General features: G+C 42.2%; 1 protein-coding gene across 2 annotated transcripts in view; it reads left to right on the top strand.

Annotated features, from left to right (window-relative positions):
• The window catches only part of LOC146865550 (baculoviral IAP repeat-containing protein 1-like), a 649379-nt gene extending 630358 nt beyond the window's left edge, over nucleotides 1–19021 (top strand). For both annotated transcript variants that reach the window (XM_085632368.1, XM_085632367.1), the window contains one exon: nucleotides 14090–19021. In XM_085632368.1, the coding sequence (XP_085488494.1) occupies nucleotides 14090–14451 (362 nt within the window). In that variant the 3' untranslated portion in view covers nucleotides 14452–19021. The remainder of the gene's footprint in view (nucleotides 1–14089) is intronic.
• The last annotated feature ends 6901 nt before the right edge of the window (nucleotides 19022–25922 follow it).

Genomic DNA, 25922 nt, shown 5'->3' with positions numbered 1-25922 from the left:
GTACATGGTATTCTTATTATTATAGCGCATTGTCATGCTATCGGATCACCGCCTACACTGCCACGGAGAAAGGTATGTTTGAGTTCACACATCAATAAGGAAAGAGTTGTGAGCGCCTGTCCTGGGTCAAATCCTGTTAGTACTGCTGTAATGTATGTGTTGGAAAAATGAGAATAAAAACCTATTACACATTTTAGGGGGCAATTGAGTCATTCTCTAATACTGCTTCAGCCAAACAGGTGGTACTAGCAGAACTCAGATTACGAGTCCTGTGGAAATACCGTAGGTCAGGAGTACGCCACCCTGGAATTTCTGCTGAAAGCAAGTGAAATGCCTGGGTGAAATTCCACGTAAACACGTGGATTAACATGGGGAATGGGATATAATAAACAATTATTGCCTGTGCGTTAAGAAAGAGACCATTGCAAGAATCGATTTTTAACAGAACTAATGAGCTTATAACGGTTTTTCTGGCACCTAGTGGTAGGAATGGACGGAGTTTTTTTATCATTCTTAGCGTGTGAAAGCTTGATGAGACAATAGAGTTGGCGTGGGGCATAAAGGTGAGTTTGTCATCGAACATGACACCTAGATTTCTCACCTTGGTTACCGGGAGTGGTGGTGGGCCCAGGGAGGTTGGCCACCAAGTAGAGGACCAAACCGGGTGGAGCTTTCCGAAGATCAAAACCTCCGTTTTGTTGGAGTTTAACTTTAAGCAGTTATTGGCCATCCAGGTGCTGATTGCAAGCATTCCCTCTTGGAAGCTGGAAGCGATTGCTCCTCCATCATTATGGATATTGAGCACCAATTGTGTGTCGTCGGCGTAAGAGGTAAGTTCCATCCCGTGGGCTCTGATGACCCTTGCTAGGTCCGACACATAAATTTTAAAGAGTGTCGGACTCAAGGATGAACCTTGTGGCACACCACACGGGAGAGAAAAAGGTGCTGATTTGAAGGGGCCAAGGGCGACAGCTTGTTTGCGATTGGAGAGAAACGAGGCCAGTAGTTCTTTAGCTTTGTGAGTCACGCCTATGTTTGCGACACGATCGATCAGTGTGGTGTGATCAACCGTGTCGAAGGCTGCTGACAGATCTAGCAGCACCAGTACTGCCGTGCCCCCATGGTCTAGGATGGTTCTTACTTCGTCGGCCGCTTTGATAAGGGCGGTTTCTGTGCCGTGACCTTTCCTGAAGCCAAATTGTGTCTCGTCTAGGAGACTGTTGTCTTCAATATATTTGGCTAATTGTTGGTTCCTTAGTTTCTCAAATATTCTTGCAGGAAATGGTAGACTTGTGATAGGTCTGTAATTTTTGGGGTCTAGTTGGTCCAGGTGTTGTTTCTTCAGCAGTGGTTTGATGATGGCCTTTTTCCAAATATCAGGGTAAGTACCAGTTATGAACATGGCATTACGGATGTTGGTTAAATTGGATGCTAATAGATCTGGAAATAGCTTTAGGGTGGAGGCCGGACAATGGTCCAGCGGGGAGCCTGATTTGGTCATTATTTAGGGGGCACAGATCTACTTAGGATCGATGACAGCCACTGATTATTAGTTTGTAGGCTACCTCTCTCCCCCCTATTAAGTTTCGAGTGGGCCAATGTTACCCCACTCATAACACACACGTCCGTGCACTCACCACGCTCCACCCACACATCTGGTCCTGAAGAAAGGCCATGGATCTTTCAGACCGTTTCAGGCGTGAAACATGTCGACCTTAGCATAGTTACCCGGGCACATTGCGCCCATGCTGGTAACCTCTAACCTACGGGTTTTTTTATTCTGCCAAGGGTACCTCTTCATTAAAACTTCTTTTTTGGCAACCCTGAGGCATTTTTAATTTGCACTGCATGCACGCACTGTCCCTCACACCTAATCTGTTACCCACACACCCACATGCACCCATCGGCAGCTCTCTAAAAAGATCTCCGTCAAAGAGACCCTTCGGGGGACCCGTAGGGCTTTACACCGCCGGCTCGATGAGGAGCAACTGCCCGATGATGAAGCATGACATCCCTTGGGATGTGTGAGGGCAACAAGAGACAATTTGTGTCTCTCCCCACCCCTTTACCTGGCACCCCTCTCCATCCCCTGTTTTCCTTCCTCTTTTTTCTCCTATGTCCTCCCATTTATGAGGACTGCGTGTTGGCTCCTTGCATACACCGACCCTGGAACAGTGCCCCTTGTTTGATTTACGTATCACCCTTGCGGAGCGCGGGCACTGGACCATTAATAGGCTCCCGGTCCCCCCTCTTCCATTTTTTGAATTAAAGCAAAGGAACGAATACTTTATCAATTACATTCATACATTTGAAATTGGAGCAATGACGCCGGATAGAATGACAAAAATCTTGTTACATTACCTGGGTCCTGGAGGGTTGACATTGTACAACTGCATGGAGAAAAAACTCTGCGAGGGGGACGTGCTTACACATGCACTAGCAGACTTAGATGCATACGTTTTTCCTGCTGTGTGTAAAGCTATTAACTGATAACAGTTCTATCATAGGAAACAAGGTCTGAATGAAAAAATACAGGATTATATGACTGCATTGAGAAAGTTGGCTCAGCCATGTAAATTTAGTGGATTAGAAGATCAATTAGTACAGGACCAAGTAATTATGCATTGTAATATCCCTAACTTACAGGACAGGTTGTGGGTTCATGGCGAATCCAGCTTACAGGAAGTCACTGCAATTATTAGCAAGTCGGAACTTACTTATAGCTGTGCAAAGGCAGTTGTGTCTGTCAATAAAAAAGAGGGGGGATGACGATATAGTTAAGTTTGTCAAGAAAAAAAGTCCACACAAAGCATGAGCAGGAATCTTATAACAAGGAAGTTAAGAATATGGGTAAGCAGAAACCTAATAAAAGAATGGAAGATTTGAAAGGCAAATCTTACCGATGTGGCAGCACGACCTATCTGGCTCATGATAAGAAATGTCTGGCACTGGGTCAGAAGTGTGCCAACAGAGGTATCAAAGGTCACTATGCAAGTGTTTGTCATAAAACCAAGTGGTGAAGTGTGTTGTGGAGGAGTGGGAACAGGTTGACGATCACTGTTGCTTGAATGTAGATAGTCCGCATGATTTGTGCAGATTCAGTTGAGGGGCAGTAGAGGAAAAAAATCATTTGCGAAATGGTGGATGGGGGAGTTTGAGTAGCATTGGTGGCTGATTCTGGGTCACCATATACCATAATCAACAAAGATACTTGGAACAGCTCATTTTGGATAAAATAGTCCTGATATTCAACCACGAAGTTCCATAGGGAAAACCATAAATCTCTTGGATTTCAGCAAATTGTTATTCGAGTTCCAAGGTAGAGAGGCAGAGTGTAAATTGTATGTGGCAGTGTCTGCTCCATGTGTTCTGGGATGGTGGGATCAGGGAGAATTGAACATTGTGCTTGATCCCCACAGTTCAGATCCTGTATTAATTGTAAGTGATGAAAAAAGTGAGAGAATTGAGGTACTTAACAAGTTTCCCAATGTGTTTACAGGTAAAGTGGGTGAACTTAGGAGTTCGCCCACAAAATTGTTTTGAAAAAAGACGCACGTCCATGTATACACAAAGAAAGAAGCATTCCTTTGAGAGTGAAAGAAGTGGTTAAAGATTTGAACAAGTTACTCGATATAGCTGTGATTGAGCAGGTGGAATCATCGGATTGGGTGGCTCCCCTGGTTGTGGTAAGGATAGCTAATGGGTGCATCTGCCTGTGTGTGGATCTAAGAGAGTTAAATAAGAGAATTTTTGTGGATATGTTTCACTTGCCCCTTATTAAGAAACTTTTATCAGTAGCGAAAGGGATGAGGTGGTTCTCCACAGTAAAGTTGTTCTCCATAATAGACCTCTCCTCAGCCTATCACCACGTGCCACTGCACCATAGCAGTAAACACTCACTGTAGTCATTACCCCCACAGGGTAATTTCATTTCAAAAGGGTACCATTCGAGTTAGCCTCAGCTGCTGCCATGTTCCAATGTCTCATGTATAAGTTGTTCCAGGGCAGGAAAATGTTATCTTTTTCCAAGATGACAGTGTGATAATTGGAAAAGATAAAAGGGAACATGACTTGGAGTTGTGTGAGGTACTTAAAACATAGGAACAGTGTGGGTTGACGTCCAAGGAAACCAAACTCAAGTTTGCCGAAAAACAGAAACTTATTTGGGACACAAAATTTGATACACAGGTATCACCCCAAAAATGGTGTTAGTAGATTTTATTAGAAAGGTAGCTATTCAACAGAACAGGATAAAGTGCAGTCCTTTTTAGGATTGGCAGTGTTTTCCTCTAAATTTGTGAAACATTTATCTGGAAGATGTTTCACATCAGACAATAGTTGAAGAAAAGGTAGTACATTTCTGTGGTCGGAGGAGTGCCAGGAGAGTTTTGAGAGTATTAAGGAGAACATTTGCACAGCCCCGGCTCTTCAAAGGTTTGACCAAGGATGCAAGAGTTTTATCACCACAAATGCTAGTAGAAAGGGCTTAGGGGCAGTTTTGTCCCAGCTACAGGGGGATGGTATAGAAAGGGTTGTAGCTTTTGCATCCCAGTCACTGACTTAGGCGGAGGAGAATTACTCCGTCATTAAGAGGGAAACTCTGGGATGTGCTTGGGGATTAAAATATTTCAGACAGTTCGTTTGGGGAACCAAAGTGGTTGTAAGGAGTGACCACAAACCCCTTACCGAAGTCCTAACTTCGCAAGGACTTAGTAATATACCACCAAGAATCACAGGCTAGTTATGAAACTTTTAGATTATGTATACGAGGTATGATATGTTCCTGGAGCTCGTAATTAGATAGCTAATTTTTTAATTAAGCTAACTTTGCCCATAAGTGAAAAGACAAAATGGGAGTATGATGAGTGTCTGGTGGCTATGGTGTTTACAGAAGAATGACATAGTATAGAACCGGAGACATGGACGACATCCCTAGCACAGGATTGTGTATTGACCATAGTCATGAAGCATATCAAGGATGGATGTCGAGAAAAGAGTCAGCTGGGAAAGAAGCTTGTGCCATACTGGGATGTGAAGAATGAGTTATCTGTTGATAAAGGGTTCTTATTGAGAGGGGGCAGATTGGTACCACCTAAAGAATTGCATGAGCGAGTCGTCAATCTATGCCACAAAGGTCACCGTGGCATACTAAAAACTAAGAGCAGAATCAAACAGTCCTAATGATGGCATGAAATAGATAAAGATATTGAAAAGATGGTGAGAGAATGCATCAAATGTACCTATTCTGACAAGGCAATGGTTACATTTAAACCGCCTTTACATCCTACTGTGGCTCCACATATGCCATGAAAGAGGATAGGGTCGGACTTTTTTGGTCCGGTGCAAGATGTTAATTGTGTATCCAAACTTATATTAGTAGTGGTGGATAATTTTTCTAAATGGCCTGAGATCAAGACGGCAGTAAATGAATCAGAAAAAGTACGTGGGCCTAAAATGTAGGTCCCTGAATCCACACAAGACTAAACTAGGACAGAGCGGACAGAATAGATAACATAAAGGGCCAGACAAGGGTTATGGATACAAAAATATATATCTCTTATTTATTTTGTTTTTAAACATAGGATTGTTTTCATTTTTTCCAAATACTTTTTGGTCAATGGATACATATACATTCAAAGATAAATCAAGAACAACACATATATATATAAATCAATACATTGTTCAATGTCCCACACGTGAATCTAATTCATGCACACAGACATTCATTCCAAACAACATTCAAAACAACAATTCCGGTCAGAATGGAAAAGCTATCCAGTGGTGCTCGAGTAGGTGGTTGACTACTGTATCATCCAGATGGACATAGCGCGTTTCGGTATAGGACCCACAGAGGGACCCCACCTTCATCAGGGCGTAGACCAATGGGTAGTAGGGGACATGAGCAATACCTAGGATCAATCGAACAAGTATAAATGAACAATCAAACAAAGTAGGTTAAAAAACATATACATATACTCTGATTCATTATGATACAACATAAAAATATACATCTATCTGTCCGAATCAGTTCCAGTTAGCGAAGGATAAGGAAAAATCTGAATTAACAAAGGTCCAAAAGGTACCAAGGTAGTATGGACGGGAGCACACCCCCGAGGTAAAAGATCAATACGAAGTGAAAAAGATATATCTGAAAACAGAAAGGGGAACTAGAAGAGAGGATGTGCAACTAGGTATAGGCTAAGTCACAGACAAAAGCGAAAAAACGCCACCAACAATAGACCAAATCCCCGTGCAAATCATGCAGTAGATACACATGTGAGAAGAGTGAAAAAATATATCTGTTGCTATACGTACTTAAAATTCAACCCCCAAGACCGGGGTCAAGGGGAACATTATCGATATGATACTGATATACAAAGAAACTGCTATACGTCAGAGGTAGTGGCCAGGCGTATTCGTAAAAAGATTCTCGGCCCAATCAGATCAGGGGATGGGTATTCAAAGAATGAGAGAATACGGCTGATGACATATCTGAAGGAAAAATATATAGGATTAGTAACGGTTAGATAGAAGAGAAAACCAGCCTTTTACCCTCACTTCACCATGGATCAATAGCATCTAGACAAATGTGCACGGGGGGTATGTCAACAAACGGCAACATACTTATCAGTCACAGTGACGCCGTGCCTGGAGGTGCGCAGGAGTTTCAAAAGAGCCTCACAGTGCTCAGGTTCATGGATGTCCAAGGGATGAGTGGGCGCCCAAGCGCCGGTAGCGTGTACGCTTCTATAGCGTCTCAACGAGAACCTGTAGGTATGGAGCAAATAACAACCAACTGTTATGGCCCAAATAAGAATCCCAGGGGGCTACTGGCTATCCGAGTGCACGAGGAAGACTAGGGATAGTTGACGTGGTGGCACAGAAGACCTTATGGGTCTATGGGGGGTGAGAGCAACGAATTAAACGCCCTATCCGAGGCGCGAGGAAGAACGAGAATGGTCTCAGTAAACTACGGGTAATATACAAATTTAAAACAGGATCAGTAGGTAGAACAGGAAAACATTCTAAAGAATTGGGACTAGGGCAGGGACAATCCTATAAGTAGACACTTACTAGCTGATTCTGTAATCCGGTTCTATCAATGCGTCAATCCCGCGGCGGCAACGGCGTAGGGGGTGCCTTCGCTGAATCGACTCGCGCGCACCTTCCTTTTGAACGCGTCATGAGCTTCCCGTGCACCAATAGAAAGGTCCATTGACTGGAGATGAATCAACATAGAAAGTGGACTGCCATCTCTGTTGTCAATAAGACTGTTAAAAAGATGTCGGCCATGTTGGAGCGATAGACACAACTAAGAAAGATCAAAAAACATATTTATACAGATCAAGGCGCAACACAGAGATGTATGGCATCTATCCATACTGCATAAGAGTATGCAAATAGGCAGACGCGCTCTATCGGGAAAGCGAGATAGATATGTAACGGATGATATCAAATTATTCCTAACACAAAGATAGAGATAATGAACTCCAGTAGTATCCAGGGGGGAAGGTGTATCAGGGGCAGGAGAGTTAGGTGATGACATTCTCCCACTGGATCATCTCATTTAATCCATGCTGTACTGAGTCTAGGTAGAAAATCCAGAAGGTCTCTCTTTTTTTCCTAATGGAGCTAGGGTTCCGGCCTGGTGGAGAGTGTATTTTTTCCAAGATGGCCCATCTAAGGTCAGTTTCTTTATGGTTCATGTTCAGCCAATGGCAGACCAATGGAGCAGAGGTTTTTTTTGTTCGAATATTCGATTTGTGTTCACAAATCCGATTTCTTACCTCACGGCTTGTTTCCCCGATATAAGTTAAGTCGCAGGGACATGTGATAATGTAAACAACATTGGAGGACCGGAAGTTGGTCATGCCCTTGAGAGTGATGGTCCGATTGTTGGCATTGATGGTATTGCCGACAATGGCCTGAGGACATGCCTGACAGGTACCACAGTGGTGGTTTCCTTCAATGGGTTTAAATCCAGGGATGACAGTCTGGATTAGTGCCTTTTTCTCCGTGGTTTTCCCTCTGATGAGACAGTTTTTCAGATTCTTGTTCCGTTTGAAGGCGAACAGGGGTTTGGGAATATTCATCCCATCATTGCCGATGTTCAACAGGTACCATAGTGAATTTATAGTTTGTCTGACCCTATGGTTAATGTTGGAGTGTTTAGTGACATAGACCAACTTGTCCATAGGGTCAGTCTCCCTTTGGTCGAACATGGATTCTCTGTTAAAATATCTAGCTCGTTTGAAGGAGTCTTTGATCAGTTTCTGTGGATATCCCCGGCTAAGAAATTTGGACTTGAGGATGTCTGCTTGAGCAAGAAAGTCTTTCATATGGGAGCAATTCCTCCGCACACAGAGGAATTGACTAAAGGGAATGCTGTCCCTTTGGCACCTAAGATGATAGCTGCCGTATTGGAGCAGTGTGTTTCTGGCCGTAGGTTTAATATACAGAGACACACTTATTTTGTTGTGGTGATGTTCAATCCAAACGTCCAAGAATTCAACCCTGATATTGCTGGAGTGAACAGTAAATTTCAGGTTGATGTCAGCTGCGTTTAACCAAGCCACGAATTCATCCAAGGAGCTATGGTCCCCGTTCCAGATGAAAAAAATATCATCAATGAAACGTGACCATGCTCGGACATTTTCGTAAAAGGGTGCCAGTTCGTTATAGATGTTAATCTGTTCAAATTTTCCCATGTAGAGGCAGGCTATGCTCAGAGCACAGGACGCCCCCATACTGACACCCTGTATCTGGTGAAAAAAATCACCATTGAATTCGAAATAATTATCATTCAAAACAATCTTCAAGCATTGGATGATGAATGGGGAGTTGGTCATTTGTGTTTCCGTAGCCAAGATCTCTTGGAGCACAGATAGTGCTCCCTCCTGAGGGATATTTGTATATAGAGATTCCAGATCCAGGGTAACCAAAAGGTCCCTGTCTGGGTCAAAAGGAATATTTTCGATCTTTGAAATAAAATGGCCCGTATCTTTCACATACGATTCAAGATTACTCACCAGAGGTTTCAAAAAGCAGTCCACATATTTAGAAAGTGCTTCGAGGGCCGAGCCAATGGTGGAAACAATGGGTCGTAGGGGAGGATCCAGGGTATTTTTGTGGGTCTTCGGTACCCCGTATATGATGGGCATACGGGTATAGCTAGGTGTTAAAAATTCAGCCTCCTTAGTGCAAATAAACTCCTGGTCTACCGCAGTTTTGGCCATTGATAGAATTCGTAGTTTGAGATTGGTCTCAGGATTTCTCATAATACGTTTATAATGTCTGGAGGATGACAAGAGAGTATTCATTTTCCCAATGTACGTAGCGGTGCTAAAGACAACAATGCCCCCGCCTTTGTCACATGGCTTGATGGTCAATTGCTTGTTGTTTTGAAGGGATTTCAGAGCTTTCTGTTCTGCAGGGGGTAGATTGTTGACCGGTTTGGGAACACTTTTGATGATTTTAGAAATTGTAGATAACACCGCTTTCTCAAAAATACCTACCTCTGGACCAACAAGGTCCAGCCCAGGGGTAAAGTCAGAGGGGGGTCTAAGTCCAGACAAACTGTCCCCGAGATCAGGGGAGGGTCTATTGAGAAAGAACTTTTTTAGTCTAATTTTCCTGAAAAAGGAGTGTAGGTCCTTTAGGAATTCGAATTTATTGAGGGGCGTAGTTGGAACAAACGTTAGGCCCCTAGATAGGAGGGTCAAGGCTTCAGGGTCAATCCTAGAGGCAGACAGATTAACCCCTTCGATGCTCATGACGGAACGGTTCCGTCATGAGCATCGGTTGAGCTGTGCTCATGACGGAACCGTTCCGTCATGGCCCCGCCCGTGCTCGAACCCTTCAGCACCGCGGGGGAATCCGCGCAGCGCTGAAGGGGTTAAACACAGTTATGTTTATTATGTTTTCCAGTACTGATTGTGTCTGGTTTGTATGTACATCTGGGGTTGACCCTGAGCTTGATGGTAGTTCCTCGTTCGAGGTGTTCTGGTTCTGGGGCGGTAGTTCCCTCTGCGGTTGCCTAAAAAATGATCGGGCATTACCGGTCTGTCGAATTGTTCCTGTCGGGATTGATAGTTGGAATTGTAATTAGTCTCATAATCAACAGGCCCTTCTCCTTCCGAGTCCGTGGTGTCAGAGAATGTAATGACTTTTTTGTTATTGCCCCATCTCATGTTGCTATTACTAGGTCCATTGGGGTCTGACGTGTTATAGAAGTTGGACATAAGATACGGGTAAGTCCGTTCCTGGGAGAATAGCCTGATATCTTTTTTGAGTTTATCAGTTTTCCTTTTGAGGAGGTAGGTAGAGAAAGAGTCCAGCTCTTGTGCAATCTCTTCTAGCTTTTTGGTTGCCATTTCTACTGAGTTGTCTTTCTTTAATCTTTCTTCAAGTGCTTCTATTTCTTTAGTCATAATGGCTAGTACCTCTCTGGCTGTCTCGATGATTAACATCATCCTGTCCCGTGAGCATCTATTAGAGATAAGGGCCCATTTCTCTAAGAATAATCTAATTTCAACAAACAGACCTGGGACATTACAGACGCGTAGTCCGAAGGGGATCGTCCCGGCCTTTAGATACTCAAGAATAAAGTTGGCATGAGCTTCAGTACGTTTAGATTTTTTCTTTAGATTAAGGAGTTTGGTCCATTCGCCTTCAAGACCCTTGGACAACGAAAATTGTCCCTCACTACCAGCTGCTAGACCAATCATTCGAGCAAAGTCCTCATCCGAGAACCCAAAGGTTTTGATGCTCTCCATGGTGTAAGGCAGGATACGTAGCCAGCAAGTGGAAAAAATAAAGAACGAAGGAGGAAACTGAATGGGTTTATGATGTTACTGGGTTGTTTCAAACCCAAATGGTCAGAAAAAGTAAAAAAGAGGGGGGGGGGGGTTGGGGGGGGGAAACCAGTGTAAAGATTATATAGGAGAGACAAGCAACGAATATTAATGATAAAATGGAAAAGTAAACACCAAAGAATACCCAATGAGCACAGAAATCAAACAAAAACAAAAATGATACAAGTACGATCAGGGGTGCTAGGGAACAGCTACCAACAAAGAAACCCCCACAGCAACAGGGCTGTGACGAAAAAACCAATTAAGATAGGGGGACCCCTAGGCGACAATGAAGGGCAGGTACAAGCGGGGTAAATAGCAGTAAATGAATCAGAAAAAGTACCTGTCCAAAAGGTATATACGTGGGCCTAAAATATAGGTCCCTGAATCCACACAAGGCTAAACTGGGACAGAGCGGACAGAATAGATAACATAAAGCGCCAGACAAGGGTTATGGATACAAAAATATATATCTCTTATTTATTTTGTTTTTAAACATAGGATTGTTTTCATTTTTTCCAAATACTTTTTGGTCAATGGATACATACACATTCAAAGATAAATCAAGAACAACACATATATAGATAAATCAATACATTGTTCAATGTCCCACACGTGAATCTAATTCATGCACACAGACATTCATTCCAAACAACATTCAAAACAACAATTCCGGTCAGAATGGAAAAGCTATCCAGTGGTGCTCGAGTAGGTGGTTGACTACTGTATCACCCAGATGGACATAGGCGATACTATGGGAAACGGAAGGCCGACAATTCAGGCGCCAACGCGCGTTTCGGTATAGGACCCACAGAGGGGCCCCACCTTCATCAGGGCGTAGACCAATGGGTAGTAAGGGACATGAGCAATACCTAGGATCAATCGAACAAGTATAAATGAACAATCAAACAAAGTAGGTTAGAAAGCAGCTTCTTGGACATTAGTGAATTTTCTGGGGGAAGTATTTTTGCCAGGGAGGTCTTCCCAAAGTTGTAGTTAATGACAATAAGGGAGAGGTAATTTTGGATGTCTTCAAAACATTCATGAAGAAAACTGGTATTGGCCATAAATTAGGCCTGGGCTAAATTTCCGTTCCGCTCGCGGAAATTGCGATAATTTGACATTTTCGCGTTCCGCGGAGATCGCGAAAATTTCAAAATTTCCGCATTCCGCAGCTTAGCGATAATTTGTTTCTTGCTCGCCCTGTAAAATAATACATTCTCGCGCGCGCACGATCGCCTTACCTGAATCCCCGCGTTCGCCGACAAGTTTTCCCGATCCGGTTGCGTTCTCCACAAGATGTTGGATTGTTGGTAGCCATTTGCGCTGTCTCGCGACAGTTCGCGCCCGCAGTAATGTCATTGGTCTCGCGATCACGTCTTTCTTCTCGCGAGAAGAGTGAAAACAAGATGGCCACGCCCGCAAGCAACCGCATGGGTAAGTTGGCGAGCCGCGACCATGCAGAAAATACCGCGAACGGGCGGGGAAAAAACTTCCGCATCTTCGCGATATTTCTGCGTGTTTGCGGAGATTTGTAACATTTTCGCGATAATTTGCGAAAGTCACTTTCACAAATTCCGCCCACCCCTACCATAAATCCCCAGCCCTGTATCATCTTGAAGGGAATGGTAATGTTGAGTGCTTCAATAGGGTAATAAAAGGTATAATTGCATTATCAAACAGCAATGCCTTGAATTGGGGAAATGATTTATGCAAAACTATTGGTGCTTATAGAATGGCTCAGTGTGAAACTGCTGAACATAATCACTTTGAGTTAATGAGAGGAAGATCTTCTTGCAACACGGATAAAATGGGGTGGTTAGGGAGTTGCCGAAAAAGTGAGGAGTTTCATGGAAACAGGTCAAGTGAAATACAAACAAAGATATGACATTTTGCGTGAAGTGAAGAAAGAAAAAGGAGGGAGATATTGTGAAAGTTAAGAAAGGAAGACTTGTAACTAAGGGAGAGAGCACGTATTCTGAACCTTCGAAGATAATCAGAATTCTGTATAATTCTGCATTACTTAGTGATGGGAAGGTGTGGCATGCGAAGAGATTAGCACTGTTCAAAGGAAATACCCAGAAAATAGTTCCAGGAACAAGGAAAGATGCGCCGAAGACTAGAAAGTATGATTGTATTGATGATACGTCTACTAGCATGGGATAGCCAGGTCAAGTTCACAGGTAAACACAGCAAAGGCAGCCAAAGGAGAGAGTAAAAATCTGTATCAACACTTACAGTGAGGATAGCGCGCACAAAATTACCAAGTCTGGAAGGATAAGTGTGAAACACAAACGCTTTGATGATTTTGTGGTAGGAGTACATATAGTTGTATAATATTATACACATTTCCAGGTTGAAGCTAACTGTTATACGCTGCATCCTTGTACATTTTAACTTATGATTATCTTATTCACAGTATTGTTGATTTTGTGGTAGTAGTAAATACAGTTGTGTAATTTTTTTTAACATTTTAGGATTTGCAAGCTAAAAGGTATATCCTGTGTGTTTAGTCTATACACTTGTTTTATTTATATATTTATATTATTTTAATATTTATTGAATATTATTTGTTTTTATTTTGGGGTGATGTTGTGACATGCTTACCTATGAATGTTATTAGGTCATAGAGTGTTATGAGCTCACGGGGAGAATGTTGGGGGATGATTGCTGAGAAGTACAGTTGCAGGGATAGTTGATCCAACCTTGCTGTTGCAAAAGTTTGATTCAAAAGAAATAAACCTTTCAACCAAAGTCACATGTTTTGTGGTTTATGGACCTAACACAATGCTGGGCAAGCCTCACTTTTCATGCCAGGTCATTACTGGATGCCCAAAGCCATTCTAGAAAGTTACTATCACTCAGTACATAGCCGTAGTTCATCTTGTTTTAATACTGTTGAGTGAAAGTGTTAACAATGTGTTTTATGTGATTGAAAGAATTACTACAGTAGAACTTGACATGCTTCATTATAGACTGAATCTAGATCAACAGCTCTGGCCAAAGCAACAGTTCAGCTCCAGAGAAAGAGTTCATATCTTAGGAAACAAGCATAAAAATCCAAATAGATCACAGAATGAAATTACATCAGCCACACAATATGCATATTGCCCACATATTGACTAAAAAAACACAAGGAAGAGTCTAAAATTTGCTTTTTGACTACATGCCTGACACCTACTTTGTTGATTACTAGCGTATATTTCAATACATTATTTCTCATATTTATATTTCAGCTAGGGCAGCACAAGATGGATTCCTGCCAAAAATCCATAAACTAGATCTTCTGGGCATTCACAATATTACTGAATCAGGATGGAACAACTTTTTTCTAACTCTTGACAACATGCCAGCATTGCAACATTTGAATGTGAGAAGAATCTACAGTCATCAAATCAAATGTCATGCAACCACCGTGAAGTCCTTTGTCCAGTGCATCGCCAGGCTTCCCAGCCTAGCTACAATTGTCATGTATGGTTGGCTGTTTGATGACGAAGATGTTAAGATGTTTAATGCCATGAAGGAGCAGCATCCCCAGTCATCAATTTTAAGCATTTACAGGGAATGGCAATTGCCTATCACACCAATTGTACAGTAATAGATAAAGCTTTGAGAAATGTTTGAACCAATATTTGTTAATGATACATATGCATTTATGTTTTGCTACTGGATAGGACAATATGTGAACCCAGTTAATGCAGATGAAACACTCTTGTTGATTTTGATTGAGTTGAGTCGTAGTGACGATGATGATAAGTGCTGCATATATCTTTATATATTGGTGGTAAGTTCGCAATTATAGAGGTATTGAAGATGATATAAATATATTTATGCTTATATATTTACATATTCCGCAGGTTGCTTAGTTGTTTGTTCTAACAACCTATGACTGAAATGAACCACCTTTTAAAGACCCACTTTTTCAAAACCTACTTTACTGCTAATTCTACTGACTTATATTCCTACATTATTTGATTGTCCCTCTCTGTTTGAAATCTAGTGGGTCTCATGGTCTAGTTTGATTTACTTCTCTAATGTTTTACATGAAACACTCTGCTACCCTTGTAGTGATGTCAGGGATATAGATATACCAGAAAAACATATTAATAAATCTAGTGAGATGCGTCACGTTGTAAAGCCCTGCGCTACATTATACCTGTGTCAGGTATAATGTATGCAGGGTGGGTGTTCTGTCACAAGGAAGCCCTGTAAAAGTGACGCAGTGAAATCTGCAAGATTTCACTGAGTCACTTTTATGTCCATGCTGAGTCAATACCCTGCACCTGCTTGAAGCAGGCGTACGGAGTGATGCAGCATGTTAGGCATAGGGCGCCCCTGAGCATTGCTGGAGTTGCATCGCGCTTGCGACACAACTCCAGCAATGGGCTGCCCTTACGCCATGGCATTGTAAATGCGATGCATCCGTGGTGGCGCAAGGGTATTCCTGCGTGTTGCATCTTTACTGGCGCATCCCGCCAGTCCTCGTAAATCTGCCCCTTTGTCCCTCAGTAGCCTCAGATTTCAGGCTAGAAAGCTAGGGAACGAGAAATGAGTGGGAACTACAGCAGGTCAAATTTTACTTTCTTTTCTGGATGCTGCATGCAATGAAAGAAAGAGTAACAAAGGCAGTGCCAGAGGACGGTTTCTATCACTGGCTACCCCTAATGAACGTGTCCTTTTCATAAAGACGTGGGTCTACACCAATATCGACTTGGAAATTGCAACCTTCGCTTCTGGAAGATCCGGTGTTTAGCAGCTCCCTCTCTAAAGTGATAGTTAATTATTTCGTAGAAAATGCAGACCCTGCTAGTACACGTCAAATTGAGTGCGACGCTTTTAAAACTGTGATACTGGGGGTAGCAATTAGCACACAAGTGGTGGCTCGCTCCTCTCTAATTGAAAGGCTGGCAGAAGTTGAAAGTAGTTTGGGTAATCTGGAAAAGGAAGCAACAACAAGTGACATACGTAGGAACAAATTACAAGAAGCGCACATAAGACATGCAGAACTCTTGGAAGAACTTTGCAGTTTAGATTATCACCTATACACACAAAAGCAGTATGTAGAAGCAGACAGAGCAGGCCCGGTCCTTGCTAGGATTATTAAAGATACACCGGTGATGGCTCCCATTACTGAAATCACTACCCCAGAGGGCAACGCTGCCCGTACTCAATTAGAGATAAATACAGCCTTTAAAACGTACTATGAGGCATTGTATGCTGCGCCAGCAGCATACAATGTGAAGCTGACTATGAGTCATTTTTTGAGGGACTGCAATTCCCACAATTATTAGAAGACCACAAAAAAGAGTTAGAGAGGCCTATAACTACAGCCGAAATAAGAGCGGCGATCAGGGCCCTGCCTCGCAATAAAACTCCAGGTAATGACGGACTGCCAATTGAGTTTTATGCAACGTATTCAGCATTACTAGTCCCCCATTTACAGAGACTGTGTCAAGCCTCGCTAGAAACCGGTTCCCTACTTTCTACTACACTACAAGCAATAGTGGTTTCACTACCGAAACCGGGCAGGGATAGCAAAGACATGGCAGGATTATAAGTTTTTAAGCACGTTGTTAGCAAATAGAGTCCTACAATTCATGGCAAAACTAATCCACACAGATCAGTGTGGGTTTGTGCCTGGAAGATGCACGGCCCTTAATATTAGAAGATTACACCAGGTCATGACACGAAGAACCACAGATAACACTTCACAGGGATGTGTATCCCTAGACTTGCATCAGGCATTTGATTCATTACACTGGAGCTACATGCTTCGTACTCTCCCGAAATTTGGAATCCGGGCGAGTATGTGAAATGGGTTAACCTCCTGTATACGAATCCCACGGCATATGCATGTACAGGTGCTCCTATTTCACAGTAATAGACAGTAGCACGAGGTACTCGCCAAGGATGCCCGCACTCACCTTTGCTATTTATTCTAGCTCTGGAACCACTCGCTATCAAAATACGCACGATTGCGGAACATAAGGGAATACGACTGGGAAACGACAAACATGACTTAATATTATATTTTAATAATCTTAAAGGCGATCATGAACCAATCCCCACAATAGTAAAAAAAAAAATCCAATCGCTGTCAGGGCTCTCTATCAATGAGACCAAATCGTATGTGTACTTTTTCACAGACATTATGTAGGTTGAACTATTACGTTTTGGCCACTGGACGTTTCAAACAGCGACAGTCACCTTTAGATATCTTGGCAGTCATGTGTACAGAGAGAAGGGAGACATACTAGATGGCAACCTAACCCAGCCGATTACAGCACTTAAAGCGCAAGTAAAATTCTGAACATCCTTGCCGCTGTCTGTGGCGGGAAAGGTAGCTATTGTCAAAATGGTAATGCTCCCCAGGCTACTCTATTACTTCACAAATCTACCCGTCATGATCCCAGCACATCTGTTTAAAACGCTAGATACCCTACTCGTGGAATTGATATGGGGGGCGGGACGTAGAAAAATAGGCTTATCAAAACTCCAATTAGATACCAAGCATGGGAGGTTGGGGTCCCAGACTTTAAGGCACACTGCTACGCAGGACAATTGCAATGGCTTGCGTACTGGATTTCAGGCCGTAATCTGCAAGAGATCGCCATGTCTCGGCGCAAACGGGAAAGGGGGGTGCTTCACACGCTTCTGTTACCCAACAGCAGGCTCTCATCGGCTGTGCCTCCATTGCTAAAAATTGCATTGATGTACTGGAAAAAGGCACTGCGCTATACAAAGGTACTGATTCCATTTCGCCCTAATATTCTCCTACTAGGACTCGCTCTGCCACTAGGGACAGCAACATTAACAGCGTATATCCGCCTGGGTGGAAGCAGGCGTAAGCACCGTGTGAATATTATTTACGGATAACACCTTAATGAATCACAACACATTTGTGAGGGAATAGGGAGCCCCAAAAACATTATTTATTCTCCATGCGAACATTACAAGATATGTTCGGACCACATGGGCCCCAGAAGGGACGGAATCCCCGACGCACGAGATGGTCCACATGCAGTATTTAATGGGTAATGGCAGTCATTTGACCCTGTGGCTGTATCGGGGGATTCGAACGAATGCTGCAGTATCACTACAGATGCTCCGTGATAAATGGATCATTGACATAGGCCATGAGCAGACTGATAAAGAGTGGATAATTATATTGGAATACCCGAGGAAGGTATCGCGAAACCCAAAGTTTAAATTTATTCAGCTCATAATAGCACACCGTGCCTACTTGACCCCCCTAAAAACGAAGTCTGATGTTTTCAGATACGGCAGACTTATGCCCCCGATGTCATGCCTCAAATGCAACTTTACTTCACATGTTATGGGCTTGTCAACGACTGCCACATTACTGGACAGCAGTGCAAACAATATTAAGGGATGTTGCCCCGGGGGGGAGGGGAAGAGCCATTAGAGTATTCCATAGTGGGATTAAATCCTAGATGCAAGAAGGGAAACCCCACACATAGATTTGCAAATTTGGCATTGATACTAGCTAAGCGAACAATAAACATGAGATGGAAGGCCGCAAATGCACCATCAGTGTTAGACTGGTACAGCGAAGTGATTAGGTGGGGTAAAGCAGAAAGTTTGGAGCTACAGCGGGAGGAACATAGGGGATTGAGAAAGAAACCTATCTCGATGGAATGCAACGTGATGTTAGAGGAATTTATAGCAACAGAAATACAGTCATCCTAGAATGGGGGATGTAAGCTTCTCAATACTGCCAACAAAATGTATTGGAGGGAGAGATCCGGATGCGGTATTACTATAACATGTTACAGGAATTACTTGCTGGTATTGTGTTAATAATTACAGCTGATACATATTGCTATGCTGACTGACAAAAGCATATATAAATGTAGAAATGAGTATGGTGGAGGAGGGTGGTTGGGATATAGTTGGTTTGTGATTAGTTAGGGGCGGTGGGTTTTTTAGTTTATTATAATATCTACAACACAATATCTGTGTGGGAGAAACAACGTTCCGGTGGACATTGCAACACACTGTAGGTATAACTGCTTAACTTGTTGGACAGTACCACCGGCAAATCACAGTTAGTAGTATCACTGCTACTCTTTATTTTGATCCACTGCGTGGAAAGTAAATGTTGATTTGATATGATGTATATCAGTTACTAAGGAAGTTGTAATATCAAGAAAACTATTAAATATATTCCCCCCCCCAAAAAAAATTGGTTATAAATTAATTGACTTTTTGTGTTTTTATATGCCTTCTACCCACTTTGAAAAATGATTCACATGAACCAGCAATGGGTTAATTGCATTCTCCTTGCATATTTGGTGTGAGAATCCCACACCCATAATTTGCAGTAATGCGGGTTGGGGAATGATGTGTTATTAGAGGTGGTTCAATTTCCAAACCCTCATATATCAGTGGGAAACTATAATATATTTTCCGTTTCAACTACTAATACCTCTGCTTGTGATTGACATAGATTAACAAGAGGCAGTTAAGTCCTTAATATAATTGTTAAAATTCAGCAACAAAAAGGAAAATGTGCCTTCTATTCATATAAGTGTATGTTCTAAAGCAAAATAAATGTACCATATTCCCATAGATAAAACGTTGCTACAAAGCATCCAAAACAACTTTGTCATGATACTGTGAACAATGAATGTCAAGTAAAGATTAAAGTTTTTTCTGATTGATGTATACCCTGTATGGCAAATACAAAATCCAATAAAAAGGTGTATTTAAAAAAAGCATCCAAAACAACTTTAAAAACCCTAAATCTTGTTCAAATCATTTTGCCCATTGTACTTGAGTTTGTACCTGAAAACCTTCATGAAAATAGTAGATGATGGACACCATATAGAATGTTTATAACTGATTAGAGACTGCAGATACTATTAAAGATGAGATAAAAGATTTATTTAGAGATTAATATGGAATTTAATACTCCATTATTTTAAATATCAATAAGGCTGGAGCAAGCAACCCATTTCTTAACTATTCAATTAAGTAAGACATTACAAGCAGACTAGCAGGTTTGTATGAACTATACTGCCATGCATTTAGACTTTCAGGAAGGAAGGCTAGCTTATGGTGTACTGAAAGTTGAAGATGAAATGATCAAGGGGCCTGATTCACAAAGGTAACTTACACTTTTGGGCAAGTTTACAGTTTTGAATAATTTTACTACTTTCCGGTATTCACAAACTGCATTTTTGTAGTAACTTACACTTTTGTAGCACTACATATGGCCAACCACTAGTACTTCAACACCCTCCCATTGAAAATAATGGAGGTAGAGACTTACTGCAAAACGATACAATGTGCAGTTTGTGAATACCCGAAAGGAACAAACGTACTCAAAGTGTAAGTTACTACAAAAGTGAAGTTTGTGAATAGCAGTTTGTAGTCAGTTGTTCAGTATTACTGTAGTATAAGAAAACTTCCTACAAGTTGCAGTTTGTCTCAGCACCATGGTTGGTGGATACAAATCAGAAACGTTACACAAATAACACAGACTTTACAATATGCAGTAAATTGTGGCACTACTCTTGCCTGACAGGCAACAGCAAAGAGATCCAGAAGCCACATAGACCAGAATAAATCAGCTCAGGTGTTTTGGCACAGCAGCTAGTGGCTGATTACAGCCAACAGCGGTCGGAGGTCTGGCTCCTCTGTTAACACAGAATGGTGGAATGAGGAATTGATCCTCTCCCCCTTCCCTCAACCCAGACAATCATCTTCAACCCCTATTCTCTAGCAAGCTTACCGGTATTCTGTGGGTCGAGTAGCCCTGGTGAAAATCTCTAGTGAATGCCTTCGATGAAGCAGGAGTGGCTCACCACGGATGGCAGCACCTCCATGCTTGCCGGTTCTGGGCTGTCAGCATTTCCTTCGAGATCTCCAGTCCTCATTTTTCAGCTCTGTTGTGCACTGGTTTCAGTGCAGATGAAAGGAAGTTCCCCCTGCTCCTGGGACATGCTGCTCTCAGAGGCCTCGGCAGAGCTCCCTCGTAGGAACCCGGGAGCAGGAGCTGTATCACAATACTATGAGACTGAAGTTAGCTTCTTATTTGACCAGCTTCTTATTTGCTAGCCGAAGTTAGCTTCTTATTCGGCCAGCATCTTATTTGCTGGTTGAAGTAAGTATCTTATTCGGCCAGCATTTTATTTGCAGGCAACATTTTATATAAAATACAACCATAAATAATTCAGCTAAACCCATTTTATTGGACTCTGCATTGCCATACAGTGAAAATTTTATTTTTCAAATGCTACACATAGCAATATTACGTCTATTAGGATTTAGTCTGACACAAGCTACCTTTTGACCAAAACATGGGACAACTTTGACACCCTCAAAATGTGTCATTTTAAGCAATGGAGCACTCCTTTATAATACCTGGATGTAAGATGTCTGAGCTGATCATAATTTGTGGCACCATATGGGTCGCCTTGACCTCAAGGCATCCCTGAGCAGTTATATTATGATAAGTAATAATACATTCCCTATAGGAAATTCACATTGGATCACAAATATTTTAAACACAGTACATCCCCCTACAAGCTACATAAGGACTTGCACTGGGCCAAGCAACGTTTCCATCTGTGCCCACTGTACCACATTTAAGGCAATGCATTTCTATAGAGTTATAGATGAAAAAGTAACCATCCTTTCTCACCAATTTTCATACTGATCTTAATAAAGAGAGCACCCCTCTACACTATCTATATGTAAAGTCCCTGAGCCGAGCAAAATTTCTCACAACAGGTGGCACCAAACTGGGTACCCTCACTTCAGTGGGTTTCTATGCAGTTATGTCTGAATAGGCCATTGCACTTCCCTTATAGGAACATCACATTGGCTCACAAAAAATGTATTTTGTTTTTGAAGCATATCACATCACCCTATAAGATCCATAAGAATTTAGCCTGAGCCAAGCAACATTTCCACCTAAACATGGGACCACTGTACCACCCACCAGCCAATACATTCCTATAGACGTATATTTGAATAAGAAACCATCCTTTCTCCCATGAAGATCAACTTGTCTCACCAATTTTCATATTGATCCTGATAAAGGAAGCTCCCCTCTACACTTCTGATATGTAAATGGCCTGAGCCAAGCAAAATTTGTCACAACAGGTGGCACCAAACTGGCTGCCCTCGCCTCAGTGCATTCCTATATAGTTATATGCAAATATTTAATTGTGGTTCTCTTATAGGAAAAACACATTGGCTCACAAATATGTATTTTGTTTTTCAAACACACCACACCCCCCCTACAAGCTCCATAGGGATTTAGCCTGAGTCAAGCAACGTTGCTACCTATGCCCACTGTGCCACTTTCAAGCCCAAGCATTCCTACGGAGTTATAGACAAATAAGTAACCATCCTTTCTCCCATGAAGATCAACTTGGCTCACCTATTTTCATACTGGTCCTAATAAAGAGAGCACCCCTCTACACTACCTATATGTAAATTCCCTGAGCCAAGAAAAATTGCTCACAACAGGTGGCACGAAACGGTGTGCCCTCACCTCAATATATTCCTATGCAGTTATGCCTTAATAGGCATTTACAGTTCCCTTATAGTAAAATCACATTGGCTCACAAGTAAGTATTTTGTTTTTCAAGCACACCACTTCTACCTATAAGATCCATAAGGATTTAGCCTGAGCCAAGCAATATTTTCACCAAAATATGGGCCTACTGTGCCACCCACCAGCCAGTACATTCCTATAGAACTATATGCAAATAGGAAACCATTCTTTCTCCCATGAAGATGAACTTGGCTTAACAATTTTCATATTGATCCTAATAAAGGAAGCTCCCCTCTACACTTCTGATATGTAAATTTTCCGAGCCAAGCAAAATTTGTCACAACAGATGGCACTAAACTGGTTGCCCTCACCTCAATGCAGTTCTATAGAGTTACATGTGAATAAGTAATTGTGGTTCTCTTATGGGGAAAAACACATTGGCTCACGAATATGTATTTTGTTTCTCAAGCATACCCCATAACCCTATTGGATCCATTAAGGATTTAGCCTGAGCCAAGCATTATTTCAACCAAAACATGGGCCCACTCTGCCACCCATCAGCCGATACATTACTATGGAGCGATAGGCGAATAAGAAACCATCCTTTCTCCCATGAAGATCATTTTGTCGCACCAATTTTCATATTGATCCTAATAAAGAGAGCACCCCTCTACACTATCTGCGTCTAAATTGCCTGAGCTGAGCAACCTTTGTCACAACAGGTGGCACCAAATGTGCTAACCTCACCTCAATGTATTATGTCTGAATAGGTAATTGCATTTCCTGTCATGTCCTTTAGGTTAGTCCAATCATGTACATACAGATTACATAATTTTGTCCCATCCACCCTCCATAACGGTCTTGCACAGGTGACCTTTTACCTAGTAGTTCACTTCTGTCTCTCTGACATCAGGCTTTTGGTACCATATCTTAATCCCTGTACCTGATGAACATAAACATGTCCCCAGGCACGATAGACTTATTCTGTATAAGGGTCACCACTTTTTTTTCATCCATGGCCAACAGCCAGCTGTGCATGATCATCATGGTTGTTTAGAAAAGGATTAGCAGAGGATTAGCGAATGTTTTCAAAACATATTGATTCTAGAAGAAACCCCGGAGTGACTACTTTAGTATAAAAGATCCTCACTCCCCCTTGCAAAAACAGAGGAGAATTCCTTCCAGGCTGGACCGAGACTCTGCAGGCTAATACTTCGATAAGTGGAGACCTGACATCCCTAGCGGGGTGCCATCCTCGACGCAGAGACGGGGTTCTTCATTCTGAACCATCAGGTGAGGGGTTAGAACTTCCCCGGGGAATTCCTGGTTCCATTAGGACATATCCTAATACTTACATACACAAGCTTCACCTACATATCTAGGCTAGCTACACTTAGGGAGGCTACGTATCGTAGGAGTACGCCAATGCTGTTGTTTTATATAATCTGCTTTTATTAATTTTATTTGCACTATGGTAGAAATGTATCTGCAATTCGCGATATTGGTACTAGCTATAACATTTGTCTACTCCTGTCTTCAGATTATCGCAGGGAATATATTTCATACTAGACTGACGCTTGACCAATAAATAATTATTGAAAAGGTTCCAATCGTCATTCTATGTTTATTCTGAGAAAAGTAAGCACAAGTGACTGAGCGAAAGATACCATATTGTTGTACATGGTTCCGTAGGAATCAGGGTTGTTATGTTCAGTCATTGCCAAAAATTACATACACCACTGTAGAGCACAGGGGGGTGGTAGTAGCACCGTATTGCTAGCTGGTTTAACGGCTAACTCATCCTGTGGGGCTGTCCAGAGTCTGTCTGCACACCAAGCCCTCAGTTTAGGTCATTCAAAACGCGTAGGTCCTGGGGGGTCATAGGAACTACACAACATTCCCTTATAGAAAAATCACATTGGTTACAAATATAGATTTTGTTTTTCAAGCACACCACACCCCCCTATATGATCCATAAGGATTTAGCCTGAGCCAAGTAATTGTTTCATCCTGGACCTATTGTGCCACCCTCAAGCCAATGCATTCCTATGGAGTTATATACAAATAAGTAACTAACCTTTCTTCCATGAAGATCAACTTCACTCACAAATATTTTATTGATCTTAATAAATGAAGCATTTCAAATGATTCATGCACTCTTTAACACATTTTTATACAGTTATGTCCCAAATATTAAGGATGAGTTCCGCTGTGGCATTTAAGATGTCCTGTCATCTGTTAATAAGGTACCTGCAAGGCTGAAATAATGGGAAGTCTTTATCAAGAAGTAGCAGGACATAGGCCCAAAACATAAAAAATTGTTGAAAGATAGCTTGTGTGTTTGAAACCTGAAAAGAAACTTGACAGTCAGTGCCAATGCTCAAGCTCCATGTTGAATATGTTTGTATACCAGGAGGCCCAAGTTCTTATCAAAAAGCCTTGGATACGTTTTAGGCAAGAAGATGTTGAATGGAAAATGTTTCTCTCTGGTTTTGTCAGGATCCATCGGACTACCCACTGTCTACCGCACTCCAGCAGTGGTGGGGGAACTATTCAGAATGAACCCCAGGGCACTAGGTGCATTTCACTCACTTATATCCTACCTAGGAAGACTGCCTGTCGGGTAGGGGCTCTTAGCAGGTTCTCAGCACATGCCTCTTGCCCTCGGCTCGTCCCCTCTTTTACTCCCCGTGTTCCCTGAGGAAGCAAAGCTGACTTATATTTCTTTAATTCTCTGCTTCGGTACGTGGTGGTGTTTTCCTTATCTTTGTTTTTCCAGGCCACGCTAGAGCATGACTCAGCAGCCTCCGTGACTCAACAAGCCTCCGTGACTCAGCAACTCCCATGACTCAGCAGCCTCCATGACTCAGCAGCCTCCATGACTAAGCAGCCTCAATGACTCAGCAACCTTCATGACTCAGCAGCCTCCGTGACTCAGCAACCTCCATGACTCAGCAGCCTCTGTGATTCAACAACCTCCATGACTCAGCAAACTCCATGACTCAACAGCCTACATGACTCATCAGCCTAGCAAAAGGTATTTAACTCTCACCCAGGCTCGTCTTCAGTGCTTCGCATTGAGTTTCCTGTTGAAGATCCTGCGGCGTGACGGCTCTTCTTTGCAGGTGCTGGTCAGATGAGTCCTGTTCCATCCTTGCTGCTGCTACTCGCAGATAAGTCTAAAATCCTTTTTGGGCTACATTTAACTCTTGTGCTCATTGGAATTCCATTGTTTTGACTCCCAACTCCCTAACTGCGCATGAAACTCTTCGCAGTCAGAGACTTCCTGACTTTGTTTCCTATTTTCACAGTTCTCTCTTGTTCCTGCTCAGCTACTTTACGCTACTTGCCTGGATTTTGGTCATTTCCTCCTCATATCATTTATGTAATTTGTGCATAGTTCTTGCTGATAGCAGTGTATATTATTATTGCAGTGTTTATTGTTATCCTGTTATGTCTGTTTTTTCTCGCTGAAAGAAGGTCTTGGTAACGCTCTCAAGCCTTGGACTTACTTCAGCTGAAGGATACAGATTATGTCT

Source organism: Triturus cristatus, chromosome 2_1, assembly GCF_964204655.1.
Source record: "Triturus cristatus chromosome 2_1, aTriCri1.1, whole genome shotgun sequence".
NCBI classification, from domain to species: Eukaryota; Metazoa; Chordata; class Amphibia; order Caudata; family Salamandridae; genus Triturus; species Triturus cristatus.
Note: the sequence above shows the minus strand (reverse complement) of the source record. Positions and strands in the feature narration are given on the sequence as shown.